This window comes from Chrysemys picta, chromosome 1, assembly GCF_011386835.1.
Source record: "Chrysemys picta bellii isolate R12L10 chromosome 1, ASM1138683v2, whole genome shotgun sequence".
In the NCBI taxonomy this organism is placed as follows: Eukaryota; Metazoa; Chordata; order Testudines; family Emydidae; genus Chrysemys; species Chrysemys picta.
Genome location: NC_088791.1, coordinates 237,409,609 through 237,426,252, shown reverse-complemented (window position 1 = coordinate 237,426,252; position 16,644 = coordinate 237,409,609). Strand labels below are relative to the sequence as shown.

At 38.6% G+C, this 16,644-nt stretch overlaps 1 protein-coding gene across 4 annotated transcripts in view; it reads left to right on the top strand.

Annotated features, from left to right (window-relative positions):
* The window catches only part of AFF3 (ALF transcription elongation factor 3), a 455,751-nt gene that overhangs the window by 255,891 nt on the left and 183,216 nt on the right, over window positions 1-16,644 (top strand). For all 4 annotated transcript variants that reach the window (XM_065580880.1, XM_008167381.4, XM_008167383.4 and 1 more), the window contains one exon: window positions 12,421-12,507. In XM_065580880.1, coding sequence (XP_065436952.1) covers window positions 12,421-12,507 — 87 coding nt within the window. The remainder of the gene's footprint in view (window positions 1-12,420; window positions 12,508-16,644) is intronic.

Genomic DNA, 16,644 nt, shown 5'->3' with positions numbered 1-16,644 from the left:
GCTGCCAGCTTTCCATAACATTAATAATTTCTCCACAAGAAGTTATGCTTTGATTCCATTATTACACCTAGCTGAATTACTCTGTCTGAAATAAGAAAACTTTTACATCAGAACATAAAATGTTTCTGTTGCAGATGACAACACAGATGTATAAAATGTTTCTGCATTGTAAATATTTATCCATGTACCTAATTCTAACCTGAAACTGATTTGGAACTTTGGGCAGTTTTTTTTACCATTCCTTTGTCCATATAAACACAGTCATCTGTCAATTCCAGGTAAACAGCCTAACTCAGGTAGCTTGTTCTTTATTTTTCATCCCCTTTGTTTTAATTCCTAAACATTTGTCCAAGGTAATCCTGAGTCTACGACACTGTTGCTTTGTTAACAAAGTGCAAAAATAGCATGTTTGTTAGGGGCTCTAAAAATGCCTACTGTGTGCACTTTTTTCATTATTATTTGAAATCATGCGGAGATCTGGACCTTGAACTATCCTAGGTCTTTCCCCCCTTACTTTTCCTCCTCCCGCTCCCAAGAGACCCAAGAGGCAGCCATTCATCTTCATTATCTACTTCTGCTAGCTTGCTGCCAACTGAGACCAGAAAACTAGCTGCATCAGTCTTGCATGGCAATTCAAGAATTAGAATCCATAGTCCTTGGGTGCAGGAGGTTAATGCACTAATAAAGATTGTACCTTCATTAACCACATCATCGCAGCTTGCCTGGGGAAGGCCAGTTTTCAGACAATTGTCACATCACATGGCCCACTGCATTCATTTGAGCACATAACTTCCTAAATAGATTCAGAGATTCAACATAGGGAATAAGTAAGTGATTCTTTCCTCTTTTGATATGTGAAAAATATGCAGACTATTTTAGAGCAAGCTTCTAGACTCTGGTGGTTTAGCTTGACACAGCTTGGTTTTTGTAATTGTCAGTTAGAGGTGGAAAATCTTCGTTACTTAAATTATGATACCAGAGAGCTTGGTACAGTATATATTCTTACTAGAATACTTGCAAACTTTAGCTCTTTTATGTGTTCCTGGCCTCAACTGGGTTTAAGAGCTCAGCTAGTTAAAAAAATACCCAAGCCTACCTACCTTTGGGTTAAAAAATATAATCATGAAAAAACTTAAATGAATCAATGTGATAAATAAACTGTTATTGGACTGTTTTGTATGTATCAAGTTATATATTTTGAGGTGTGGATTAAACATTATAGAATAGGTTATTTGCTGCACATTTCCAGCAACACAGTGAAACCACATTCCAAATTGAAAGTTTACCACACGGGCATTTGTGATTTGCCATAGAATGAGTTGATCCACAGATCACTTTACAAATGTTCATGATTTGGAATGGTTTCATTCTGTAGAATGGCACAGATACCAAACATCTGGAGATTTAATGCTGAAGGTAATTATGCTGCAGTCTGCAAAATCTCTGACCTTCCCGCCTTTCCAAGGGCTTAATCCCTCTCTGCTCTCATCTCTCTCTCTCTGTGAGAGAGGGAAGAGATGTGGGGGAACACGGGGGTGTAAATCGGGAATAACTCCATTCAGAGCAGTTGAATTAGAACAATGTAAAAACAATTTTAAGTAGGGTGACCAGATGTCCTGATTTTATAGGGACAGTCCCGATTTTTGGGTCTTTTTCTTATAAGGCTCATATTACCCCCCACCCCCGTCCCAATTTTTTACATTTGCTGTCTGGTCACCCTAACTGTAAGTGCTATCAGAATCAGGGCGCAGGTCTCTGCCCTTCCTCCTCTCAGATCTACTTAAAGACAAAGACATTGATAAGCAGACAGATATTTCAAGCATATCAGTAGCTAGCACAGCATTGGAGTGTTACTAGATGGAATCAGTTCATAGTCGGAGGTTTTTTGTTTGTTTGTTTTAAATGAAGAAAAAACAATCATTTAGTGGTGTCTGTCTGTCTATATCATTTCTCACAGTGCTCTTAATTTTTGAGCCCCACTGTTGGATGAGTTGAAACTGTGAGGTGTAAAGGTGTTTTTCTGCACTTTAGAAAATACACAGTGCAAATAACACGAACTAAAGGATAGTCTGGTGACTACAGAGGATTAGGAAACATACAGAGGATTAGGAAACACTCCTTTACATAGAGGGTAATTGGTCTGTGGAACAGAGTACTAAAAAAAAAAAAAAGCCAGGGGGGCTGAAATATGGAACATATTCAGAGAGACATGAGAACTTAAGACCAGATTCTGCCACCCTTACTCACATTTGGTAGTACCTTACTCTGTGATAAATCCACTATTTCAGTGGTACCAGTCATGGAATAAGTTACCATTCAGCATGAGTTAGGGTGGTCCTTAGTGAGGAAAAAGTGAGTTCTGGATGAACCTCAGAAGGTGTGTTGGATTGACACTCAGAATCATAGAATCATAGAATATCAGGGTTGGAAGAGACCACAGGAGCTCATCTAGTCCAACTCCCTGCTCAAAGCAGGACCAATTCCCAACTAAATCATCCCAGCCAGTTTGGATGCTCATCCAAATGGCTTCTTTGAGGATACTTCCTCATCCCTCTCAGTGACCCTTTAATAGCTCCCTGTCTCTCCCCTCCATCAATAGAGGAAGTGATAAGTGAGGAAGGAATAAAGTTTCTAGGTATGTACAGCTTGGCTAAGTGACAACTAGGGGGGTGAGAACATAACCATATGTAGATATTTGAAGGGTATAAAGATCAAGATGTGGGTGGAATTGTTTAATCTAATACACTGGGGAAGTAACTGGGATTCATGGAATAAAATTAACACAAAGAAAATTTAGTCTGATGATCAGACCAAACATTCGGAGAGAGAAATTCTTTAGGCTTTGAAATATTCCCCCAGGACCAATGGTGTCAGCCTCGTTACTTTGGCTGTTTGAAACTAGCATTAAAGTACTGAAAGCGTAGTGAGCTCTTCAGGTGGTGTCAATCAGTGTAGCTCCACTGAAATTAACAGATCTAGGCCAGCTGACACCAGCTCAGAGTCTGGTCTCCTGGTGTAGAGAACAGTTTTATAATGACAAAGAGATGGACTGGATCAGAGTTTCTCAAACTGTGATCCATGAAGCACTTGCTAGTGATTCATGGAGAGCTTGCTGGTCACCTGATGTTGGCTTCTCTACCCATTTCTAGTTTCTAGATTGCATTAAAAGTCAGCTCAAATGCATCAGATACCTCTCTAATATTTCTCCATATAACAATTACCGTAGTTTCCACAGGGATATTATGTGGTTGTGACTGGAAAGGGAGATGGTCTGTGCAATCATGTAATGGGGGCAAGGTGATCTGTGCTCTGGCCGGCATAGTTTCTGCAAAGGAAAATTATGTGCACTAATCTCTTAGAATTCTTTGAACATATCATAAAGTAGTGGATAAAGGAGAATTGGTTGACATAATTTATATAGACTTTCCAAAGGCCTTCATTAAGGTCCCACACAAGAGACTACTGAAGAAGCTAAGTAGTTGAGGGGTGAGACAAAGTATTGTCATGGCTCAAGAACAAGGCAGGAGGCAAAGCAAAGAGTAAGATTAAATGGTCAATTTTCATAATTGAAAAGACGTGCCTAAAGGTTCTGTAGTAGGTCCCATGTTATTTAAATAGGTCCCATGTTGTTTAATGATCTGGGAAGAGGACTATGTGAGGAGATGGCAAAATTTGCAAAATGACACCGTTATTTAGGTTTCAGAGGATGAGACAGGACTGTGAAGAATTTCAGAGAGACCTAAATAAACTAGATGACAAATTCACATTGGAGGCAAAAATTTAAGCTATTCATAACATATTACAGAGTTCTAAATCAACTTTATTAACTCAAGAAAGGGATCAGGGCATCACAGTAGAAGAGAGCTCAATAAAAATCTCTGCTTAATGTGCAGCTGTGGTCTAAAAAGCACACAAAATGTTAGATTGCACAATGGATGGGATGGTGAATAATATAGAGAATATTGTAATGCCTTTATGTAAATCAGTTGCACGGGCTCATCAGAATATTTTGTACAGCACTGGTCACCACATCTCAAAAATGTGATTAATGATATAGAGACGGTAGATTGGGAACTTCTGTTCTCCCTGTTTCATAACACAAAAGTGAGGAGACATTCAATGAAATACAAAACTGGGAAATTCAAAACCGATAAAAATAAAAACTACTTTTCTACATAACATGCCATTTAAACTGCCGTGCTCATTGCCATTGGAAGTCAGTGAGGCCAAGACGTAACACAATTCAAAAAGATTTGGATATGCATATTATAACAAGGATATCCAGAGCTGACATAATGAATGATAACAAATTATGTGGAAGGGATATTAAACATAATCTTTCAGCGTTTAAGCCAATCTCTAGTGATTCGCTATTAGGAAGAGGCCTAATGTGGGGGGTAGATTATTCCATATTTGCCTACCGTAGGGTTCTTATACCTTTCTCTGAAGCAGCTGGTGCTACTCACTGTTGGAAACCAGATAAGGAATGAGATGGATCTCAGTTGTGATCCAATATGACAATTCCTATGTTTCATTTACTATTGAAAATCTGAGAACTCCTAGACTGGATTATCCTATAGGTCTCTTCCATCTCTAATGTCTATGATTCTATGTTTCTTCTCATGACCCTTAATAGGCCTTGGCCTCCTCTCTTCTGTCCTTCATGAATTTCTCTTTATCTTTGATTATTCCCTGTCCCATGAATTTCCCTTTACCTTTTTTATGCCATTGGCATTAGGACCTTTTAACACATTCTCCCAACCTCTTCTTGAACTTTCAATGAGAAGGTGGAGTTTGATAGGTAACCACTGGCCCAGTGCTCATTTTTGATTATGGGAAAAAACTAATACAGGAGTAAACAGGAGAAGTTAGACCCAAGTTTAATGGAGAATTGAATTCACTGCTTTTTATTAAATTACAAGTTTACTGAACATTTTCACCTAGATAAACATTGCTGGTTTCAAATGCCATACAGAGAGCTGGATAGCACTAAATAGATAGCATTGCCTTCAGTCCAGAACCATTACTATTATTTACCACTGCACAGTACTCTTCCTGGAAATTAATTACAAGTTAGGCTTAAAAGTCCAAAATGAACCATTGCATAACCAGTCATTAATCCACAAAAAATGTCTTCTTACTTAATTGTTGTTGCTGAAACTAATTTTACAGTTAGGATATACATTGTGGATTTTTCATCTGAATGTTTCTTCTTCAATCTGAATAAAAGCTGAGTTTGCATATTGTGTAAGATTACCTGCTTCTGTCTGCAAAACTGAACATTTGCATTTAACTACTGAAATGTGATTCACATAGGTGGAAAGGAAACTAGTTATAGTATAATACGTGTGTGTGTGTGTGTGTGTGTGTGTGTGTGTGTGTGTGTGTGTGTGTGTGTGTGTGTGTGTGTGTGTAAAATAATACAATGTGTCTCAGCCCATAAATATGTCAGTGTGCACCAGTGAATAAATTTGAGCCAGTGAAAAATAAATGCTTAATATTACAACACCCAGTATCACCTAAATGATCTGTTAGTGGCATATTCCCCACTAGGGGAGGAATTTGAACATTGTCACTAGGGGTGATGATTAATCACAGTTAACTCATGCAATTAACTCATGCAGTTAACTCAAAAAAATTAATTGCGATTAATCTCATTTTTAATCGCACTCTTAAACAATAGAATACCAACTGAAATTTATTAAATAGTTTTGCATGTTTTTCTACATTTTCAAATGTATTGATTTCAGTTACAACACAGAATACAAAGTGTACAGTGCTCACTTTATATTTTATTACAAATATTTGCACTGTAAAAATGATAAACAAAAGAAATAGTATTTTTCAATTCACCTCATACAAGTACTGTAGTGCAATCTCTTTATCATGAAAGTGTAACTTACAAATGTAGAATTATATACAAAAAAACCTTCATTCAAAAATAAAACAATGTAAAACTTTAGAGCCTACAAGTCCACTCAGTCCTACTTCTTGTTCAGCCAATCACTAAGAGAAATGTTTGTTTACATTTACGGCAGATAATGCTGCCCACTTCTTATTTACAATGTCACTTGAAAGTGAGAAAAGGCATTCGCATGGCACTTTTGTAGCTGGCATTGCAAGGTATACACATGCCAGATATACTAAACATTCATATGCCCCTTCATGCTTTGGCCACCATTCCAGAGGACATGCTTCCATGCTGACAATGCTCATTAAAAAAATAATGCATTAATTAAATTTATGACTGAACATCTTGGGGGAGAACTGTATGTTTCCTGCTGTTTTACCTGCATTCTGCCATATATTTCATGTTATAGCAGTCTCAGATGATGACCCAACACATGTTGTTCATTTTAAGAACACTTTCACTGCAGATTTGACAAAATGCAAAGAAGGTACCAATATGAAATTTCTAAAGATAGCTACAGCACTCGAACCAAGGTTTAAGAATCTGAAGTGCCTTCCAAAATCTGAGAGGGACGAAGTGTGGAGCATGCTTTCAGAAGTCTTAAAAGCGCAGCACTCTGATGCAGAAACTACAGAACCCGAACCACCAAAAAGGAAATTCAACCTTCTGCCAGTGGCATCTGACTCAGAGGATGAAAATGAACATGCGTCAGTCCGCACTGCTTTGGAATGTTATCTAGCCGAACCCATTATCAGCATGTCCTCTGGAATGGTGGTTGAAGCATGAAGGGACATATGAATCTTTAGCATATCTGGCACGTAAATATCTTACGATGCCAGCTACAACAGTGCCATATGGATGCCTGTTCTCATTTTCAGATGACATTATAAACAAGAAGCAGGCAGCATTATCTTCTGCAAATGTAAACAAACTTGTCTGAGCGATTGGCTGTACAAGAAGTGGGACTGAGTGGACTTTCTAGACTCTAAAGTTTTACATTGTTTTATTTTTGAATGCAGTTATTTTTTGTACATAATTCTACATTTGTAAGTTCAACTTTCATGATAAAAGAACAGGAGTACTTACAAATTTATTTGAGTATAAGCTTTCGTATGTATCTGATGAAGTGGGCTGTAGCCCACGAAAGCTTATGCTCAAATAAATTTGTTAGTCTCTAAGGTGCCACAAGTACTCCTGTTCTTTTTGCGGATACAGACTAACACAGCTGCTACTCTGAAACCTTTCATGATAAAGAGATTGCACTACAGTATTTGTATTAGGTGAATTGAAAAATACTATTTCTTTTGTTTTTACAATGCAAATATTTGTAATAAAAATAAAGTGAGCACTGTACACTTTGTATTCTGTGTTGTAATTGAAATCAAAATATTTGAAAATGTAGAAAACATCCAAAAATATTTAAATGAATGGCTTTCTATTATTGTTTAACAATACAATTAATCGCGATTATTTTTTTTAATTACTTGACAGCCCTAATTGTCAGTATTTCAAACAAATTGGACAGCTCAGAGACTTTTTTTTAACAGTCCCATGATTTGAAGGGATGAAGTTTAATTTAGAAATCAGAATTCAGCCTTTTGGACAGATTGTTTTTCAAATTTTGAGCCTTTGAGGTTCATGTTTTTAGGGCTAGAAACTTTCATTTTTCTTTTTAAAGGAAAGTGATATTCTCACATATTAAATTTACTTCAGGAGCTGTTTTATCAAATACACTAAATATTATGAGACCTGTCCCAGGCTGGTGACAGATCTGGCAATTTTCTGCAATCTCTTTGAGAGAGCTTATTGTATTAAGTTGGTGTCACTGTGGGCCAAGGATTGAATGTAATCCTTTGAGGGAAGGTAACCGTATCCCCTCCAGGAATTTAAAGTGGGGGCTGGAGGTAGGCAAATTCATTCAGGTTGTAATACTTCCAGACAGGTACCAGCACCTGGGGAAGCTCTCATATACTAGTTCAGACATGATTCTCCAGAGACCAACAGACAAACAAAGAACTTTTGGATAAATAGCCTGAATTTAAACTTAATCAGGGCCTTCTTTCTGATCCATCAAATGGAAAGGACCTTCTCTCCTAGGGGTGCCCCAAGGGTTGGAAGGACTTTGGCCTACTGAGGCCCCATAAGACTGATGGGTGTTCTCTGGTAACCTCAGTAGCACACATGTAGGTTCTTCTGTTCCTTTAATATGTTTTTTCTGTTGTGCTTTCACCTTAAGGATAAATGTGCTTGCTTAGAAACAGTTGTGTGGTAACTTAACTGTGGGCAATTACACTGTTTATAGCCTCTGATGAGAAAGCAAAGGAGGCCTCCTCAGGCAGTCTGACTTGCTGAGAAACTGACAGTGTAGGCAGGGAGCTGTGCAGTTTGGAAAAATCCTGGTTAGGAGGGAGAGAGACACGCATCTCCACCCAAGAGAGGTGACAGCTGAGGAGCTGAGAGCCTAGAGTGGATGCCTTGGTGGACCCCAAGGACAGGGACATAAAGGTGCAGTTGCCCTGAACTGTGACAAAATTCACAAGAGTACATTTTCTAGATTTATTTGACATCGACCTTGCAACATTTGAAATGTTGTTGTACACCTAAATATTTATTCCTGTTTTCAAGATTTCTTGCTTGGTGTTCTCCAACAGTATTAAGGAGACTATGCATATTTCATAAAGTTTTGGTTTTACAAAATCTCATTTAACCATTTCTGAGCCATCAGCATTCAAAATGTGCTACTACTTTGTGGTGTAGTGCTTATAATACAGAGGATTGATTTTTCATAACAGTTTTGTACTTATATTTTATTAATTATTTTTAATTTTCCATAATTTAACATTCAAATTTAGACAAAAAATATATCAAGTAATCCCAATTTAAAATATCAGCTCAATAAAGGCAAATTTGAAGGGGTATAATAAAGATGATTACCCCTAGTAAACATCAGTGCTCCTATGAAGTCTATATGTCACAACGGGTTACGTCAAATTAAAATTATACACCAAAACTCAAAGCACAAAGTGAGTAGTAGGTAAACTAGTAGAAAAAGACCATTAAAACCATTTTTTGTCTAAGTGTGGATGAGAAATAATCCTGGAAAAAAATATGAAAGATTTTAACATGTCAGAAAAGGTCATCCTCACTTATAATCAGCACTCTGATGCTTTCCATGGATAGAGGTTTCATTGCCAGATCTAGGAAGGCAAGGTGGGAGGACAAAAATATCCTGCTGTAACAGATTGGTTTCTGTACACTGAATAGCAGACTTCTTAGAAAATGTTTCTGTCAAGATGAGACTGAGAATTCAGCAATTATACAACCCAGGGGAACTGGCTCTTAGACAAACGGAAATCTTAAGGGCTGAGACGCATATCTCAGAAATGTTGTATATTTAGGGTAAAGTTACCAGCAATGCTTCCTATCTGCATCCCTGGTTCCACAATTACAAGAGCTGAAGTAAAACATTCCTACCTTAAACCAATAAGGCCCCATAGTTAGATTCTGGGTATATTTTTGAGCTATCTCCCTCTGAACAGATAAACCCATCAGCATTCTGAGTTTCATGGTTTCTTTCATTCATGGTTTCTTTGGGGCCTGAACTTCGTCCACTGGAGGAAACACACATACCTTTCATTCATAAATGCAAATGGGTGTGATATGCAAAAAAACCCCAACTTTTAAAATGTAAGTAATTTAATTATGAGATACAACAGCATGAGATCTAGGCCCTGTTGGGACCAATTTGGGAAAAACTTTAATGTTTAGGTCACACAGCCATAGGGCTAGAAAAACATACTACAAATCTCCATTTTGTAAAGATATAATCATAATAAAACATTACTGTAAGAATTTTTTTCCCAAATGTCATTAATTGATGTTTTGAAAATTATTCTCTGTGTCAGGCACTCATAGCAGTAAGAAATAGTTCTTCTGTATAGCAAACTGTACAGTGATTTGGTTGTCTGTGTTTAAAGGATTTACTGTATAATAAAAATTACTATGTACTGCTGTTGGTGGCACTTATCTGATAAGAGAGTCATAAGATGATCAATCTGCCTGAAAGAACAGAAAAGCAAAGCAATTCTGATAGTGAAACTTCAAACCAGATGATGCTCTGATTAGAGGCACCCACAGAGATTACACAGGTATAATAAATCATTTAAGATTTTTAGCTTCAAATAACACAAAAGAATGCAGTTTTTTATTAGAAAATAAACTGTTTATCAAGAACATTTTGAAGGTGACATTTATAACTCATAAACCATCTTGGAATGGTTAGTCAAATAGATTACTTCATTGGCAGAACACTCAGAGAGACTTTGTTCTGAGAAAGAATTATTAAGGCAGGCCATGAAATGCCCTATGCGCTATTCCATTGTTGTTGAGCAAGAATGCACAAGTTGTTCACACTTCTTTTTTCAAATAAAAATATTTTTTTTTTGCCAAAAAGAGCAACCTTGAACCACCCTTTGAAGGCTAATTTGCTCAGGCTTGGACTATGAAGGAATTGCTTACCTTGAAGGTGCTCTTAAAATACTGTATGCAGCCAGGAGAAGGTAAACATATCTCCTTTCTAAAACCAAATAACTAATTCAGTAAATGTAGGGAAAGGACAAAAAGCTGAGTGGAGACTGTGAGCATATTCAGTTCCCACTGAAGTAAAATGGCAATTGCAGGTACAGCAGAATCTCAGAGTTACAAACACCAGAGTTACAAACTGATTGGTCACACACCTCATTTTGAATTGGAAATACGCAATCAGGCAGCAGTAGAGACCAAAAAAACAAACAAGCACAGTACTGTGTTTGTTAAACACTCTGTGTTAAACATAAATGACTAAAAAAATAAAGGCAAAGCAGCATATTTCTTCTGCATAGTAAAGTTTTGAAGTTGTATTAAGTCAATGTTCAGTTGTAAACTTTTGAAAGAACAACCATAACGTTTTGTTCAGAGTTACGGACATTTCAGAGTCACTGATACAGAGTGATCCAGATCACCTGGTAAGTGAGATGCAAGCAGATATAATGTGTTTTAGTAGAGTTATATGTAAATGTGCACATCTAAGAACAAAGAATGTAGGCTGCACTGACAGGATGGGGGACTCTTCCTGGAAAGCAATGACTCTGAAAGAGATTTTCAGGGTGCTGGTAGATAATCTGCTAAACATGGGCTCCCAGTGCGATGTTGTGGTCAAAAGAATCAATGCTATCCTTTGATGCATAAACAGAGGAATCTCAAGTAGGAGTAGAGAGGTTATTTTACCTCTGTATTTGGCATTTCTATGACCACTGCTGGAATATGGTGTCCAGTTCTGGTGCAACAATTCAAGAAAGATGTTGATACATGGGAAGGGTTCAGAGAAGATCCATGAGAATGATTAAAGGATTAGAACACATGCTGTATAGTGATAGATTGAGCTCCTGGAATCTATTTAGCTTAACAAAGAGAAAGTAAAGGCATGACTTCAATACAGTCAACAAGTGCCTACAAGGGAAACAAATATATATTCAGTCTAGCACAGAAAGGTATAACACAATCCAATGGCTGGAAGTTGAAGCTAGACAAATTCAGACTAGAAATAAGACATAACATTCTTAACAGTGAGGGCAATTAACTGTTTTAACAATTTACCAAGGGTCATGATGAATTCTCCATCACTGGCAATTTTAAAATCAAGATTGAATATTATTTCCAAAAGATATACTGTAGGAATTATTTTGGGGAAGTTCTATGGCCTGTGTTATACAGGAGCTCAGAGTAGATGATCACAATGGTCCCTTCTGGCCTTGGAATCTATTAATCTCTTACCAAGTTCAGGCCTCCAACCTTTATTATCCAAGCCCGGACAGTAGGATCCATGTTATGATTAGTCCATAGTCCATACTTAAATATTTGGTCATGAACTGAAATTTCTGTTCCTTTTATTACAAGTAAAGAAATAATCCATTTTGTGTTTCTCTTATTCTCACCAACTTGTATGTGTTCTTGGCCATTCACAGAATACATTGCATGACTGAAGCTTGGGGTGCATTTCATCAGAAAATCAAACTTCTTGCACTGAAAAAACATTAACCATAAAAAAAAATCAAACTCATTTTAAAACATGTTCCCAACAATCTGTGATAAATAATGTAACTCATTTATGTACTAGATTATATATAAACTAAATGTATCCTAGAAATTACTAAAATGTATCTGCAGAAAGTTACATATATATGCCACTATCCAGAAATCTCTACTACACCTCTATCCCGATATAATGCTGTCCTTGGGAGCCAAAAAATCTTACCGTGTTATAGGTGAAACCGCATTATATCGAACTTGCTTTGATCTGCCAGAGTGCGCAGCCCTGCACTGCCGAAGCTCTGCTTTACCATGTTATATCCAAATTTGTGTTATATCGGGTCACGTTATATTGGGGTAGAGGTGTACTAGTATGTCATCATCATTGCCTCATATTATATTGTCTTTTTAAATATAGTTTACTGTACAATATTATTTTCCAGGAGATGACCCATTCTTGGCCTCCCCCACTCTCAGCTATTCACACACCTGGAAAAGTGGAACAGAGCAAGTTTCCATTTGCAAACAAGGTAAGAAATTCTTTATAGTCTAGAAACCCATCTCTCCCACCCTCAATATACAGCCTTAACTCTGATCCCCAAATAACCTTGTGCTGCCACTAATGAGACTGCTAGGTGCATGTGCGGAAAATAGAGAGAATACATGGGTGAGTTTTGTAAAGGTTGTTGACGTGTGTCTGGGAAAGTGGTGAAGTCACTAGTGATTTATGTAAGTTATCCCAGACCAATAAAATGTTTAGATCACACCACCGGCGCGGGCTGAGGGATGTGCTGGCCGCTGCTTCCCACAGCCCCCATTGGCCTGGAGCGGTGAACCGCGGCCAGTGGGAGCTGCGATCGGCCAAAGCTACGGATGCTGCAGGTAAACAAACCAGCCCAGCTCACCAGGGGGCTTACCCTGGCAGGCAGTGTGCCAAAGGTTGCCGATCTCTGCTGTACTGTTTAAATGCCACAAGTATATGCCAGAACTAGTTTAGTCCTGAGTTAAAGCTTTTAAAGGTTTATTGGTGCTAAGTATTGTTTGTAATATTCTGCTGGTGAAACCAATTGTGACAGATATGGCAATTTCCTGCAATATCTTTGAAAAATCATATTGAATTAAATTTAAGTCTCTTTGGGGTTCTTTGTACTTAATGCAAAGTGAATGTATTATTGTGGGCCGGGATTGTGTGTAACTTCTGTAGGAGGGAGATGTCATGGAAGGCCCGGGTGATCAAATGACTATGTTGCATAATGTGCTAGACAGGAATGGACTTTTGGGACAATACACGTGAAGTGGATTTCCTGTGAAATATTCAAGAAAACCATCTTTTCAAGCTAAGCCCTGAGGAGTGGACCTTTGTCTGCTTATCACCTATTACATGAAGCCAAGATCACAGGCCCAAGCTGTAAAAAGTAAAGACTGAATTATTCTTTGTTGGTTCTGAATCTGAGACAGTTATGAATTCGTAACCACAGGAAAAACCCAGCTGTGGGTTTTGGAGGACATAAAACTACCAGAGCCCAAGGTTGGAATTGGGATGACCTCTCGTAAGCTTTTTAGTGTGTGTGTGTAGGTTCTTTTATTGTTTTAATGTTTTCTCTGTGATGCTTTCGCTTTAAGAATAAATGTGTGTAATAACTTGTGACTGCTGGCAATTACAGCTGTTCAGAGCCTTCGGAGGGAAAGCAAAGCACAGATACCAGCCTATTTACATAGTCTGTCTTGCTTCAGTTATCACAGTGTAGGCAGAGAACTGAGCAGACTCAAAAAATCCCAATCAGGGGATGTGGGTCTCTGCCCAGGAGAGGTGATACCTGAGGAGCTTAGAGTGGGTATGTGACGGGGTTTGACTCACAACGCTAGCACCTCCTGCTGGCTGTCCCGGGTATTAGCTCTGTTAGCCAGCATGCCTTCTTCTGGTGATGTCTTGCTGCCATCACTTCTGCTCCAGGACCCACATCACTCTAAGGACCGCGGCATCCTCTTCAGGACACAGCCTCCAGCTGTGCCACACTCTGTGCTCCCCACTTCTGGGTAACCTGCGGTCCACTGTCCAGCCACTTCCCTCAGTGGTGACTGCAGCCCATTGTCTGGCCACTTCCTCAGTGGTGAAGGGGCCCCGGCCCACCTACTATTCCAGGTCCCAGCTCTGGGACCCCGTAGATGGTCGTCACTTGCTGCCTCCCCTCTGAATCCTCAGTTCATTCCCTGGACCACTTCCCCATGTCCCCCAACACCTTCTTTGCCCTTACCTCAGAGCTTCAGCCTGCCAGTCTTAGCAGCTGGCCAGGAGCTCTCTCTAGCTTCCCCTGATCTGTCCAAGGTGCTGGCACTCCTTCCTCCTGCTAGGAACCTGACTTTCCCTCCTCAGCTCCAGGCAGCTACTGAAGCTGCTCTGCCCTGCAGCCCTTCTTATATGGGCCTGCCAGGCCTTGATTGGCTGCTCCTTGCAGCCCCTCTCATATTGGCTGCTTTCTGCACAGCCTTCCTAGGGCTCTATTAACCCCTTACAGGACAGCGTGGGATAAATGCCCCACCACAGGGTGCATTGGGTGGATCACAAGGGGGAAATACTGGTGCGATTGCCCTGAACTGTGACACCAAGCTCCTTTAGTTACTGTGAGCCCACTGTACTGGCCTCAGAGGGAAAGAAAATTATAATCATATAGTCAAGAAACCTTTAAGATTTTCCTATAGGGAAATAGCTTTTCAGTGGATAATAGTGTTGTAATTTTTAACAACCAGGGATTAAAACAAAAGCCTTGCAAAAGGAAAAGAAGGCAATATTTTGTGACATGATGCTTTTTTTTAAATGGCATTTATTTGAAGCTGATCAGAGGTTTGGAACATTAAAATAAGTCCTATGGGAGATGAATTAGAGGACTGCAGGAGGGGAAGTGGTTAGAGATGCAAAAATAATATGCACATGTCTCTGCAATTTATCACATGGCTATCACCTGTGTGTGTGTGCACGCACAATATGTGTGTATGTAGGTGAAATAGCTCTTCTTCGTGTATATCTATATATAGTGATAAAGACATAAATTGTAGGGGCATATGCTATATTGCAGAGCCATGTGAATACTGATGTTATCATTCACCTCTGACCTTCTCATTTACCCTCTGCCTGCTAATACATTTCCCTGGGACTTATTCTAACATTCCAAACACTTGAGCAACTTCAAAGAACCGCCATTTTTTCTTAAATCAGCCTGTCAAGAAATGTTTTTTCCTTCTCCCACCATAGTGGAATTTCACCCACAGAAAGTTATACCTGCCCCAGGCCTAGGACGGGCAAGGTTATTTTGTCCTGGACCAGTGACAAGGTTTCTATATATAAAAATGTCACAACTGTGAAGTCCATTATCTCACAACTCTGCCTAGCTAGAAATGGGAGCTTTATATAGTGCATTGGGAACAGGAGATGCCCAATGAGACCCAACACTGACTTGATTCCTGGAAAGGGCCCAAGATACTGAGATTTAACTCATTACATTTTTAGGTATAGAAAAGATATTTTAAATCATTTAAAGACATTTCTATGGCTCACTCTGAGCCTCCATAGTTACGTTCTAACTAAGACATCTGTTTTGCCGGCTCAGAAATAGTGGTTTAAATATTTTTTAAAGTTTCTAAAACATTGATAAACTAGTTATTTTATTTTCTCTAACATATGTGACATATGCATAGATCAGACAATGGTCTTGTGTAGTATAAAGATTTTATCAGCATTCATTTGGGATGACCTGCATGATTCACTAGAGGCTTCCGCATTCATGAGCAGTGTGAGTATCACAAATTCATGTTGATAAAACATTTATAACCATACCAGATCACTATGGATTACTCACACACAAGTGCCTGGCAATCTAACAGCAATACAAGGGCAAGTGACGGATCTAAATTCAGGATATAAACTTTGTTACTTACTTCCAGGCAAATATACAGGGACTGGGTTACTGAAGGCAGCTTCTTCATTCTCCATGGGAATGGTGTGAGACCAGCATAGCTTATTTTAGTGATTCTTCCATCCAACTCAAGGCACAGCATTGACGGACTCCAGAGGAAGAAGTAGCATAGCAACTCTCTTCAGCGCAGGGAATGTCACTGTGGCTGAGGGTATTTGTGAGTTGGAGAAGGGGAAACGTAGAGGGATCCCCAGCATTGTTATGGACTCGGAGGACTCCTGCCTTCTTAAAAGGCTACAAAGTATTTTTGATTATTCTTTCCATAAAAATAAAGTATCAGCATCATTAATTCTAACACATACTGCACTACTTTTAACCTATATCTCAACTAATTTGTGATCTGACAGCTTGAGACTTGCAATTTCTTAATTAGGCTTTTAAAGTTTCAGGGGCTATCAAAATTGTAGCAGGATGGATTTGGAATCATTCTAGAAATTAAAGCGAAATAACTAGATTTTAAATATCATTATTATATATATATATATATATATATACTGTATACACAGCATAAAAATTAAACCTACATTAATGTTAAAGATCCAAGTTAAATCCACAAAGAAAGGAAATTCAGTGTCAAATTTGAAATACGCAGACTGTACTGGACATCCTGCATCACTTCATCACAATGAGACTACGTTAAAGAAAGCAGACCAGCAACATCCCTTTACCTAGTAGAGGGCATTAAGGTCCATTTTA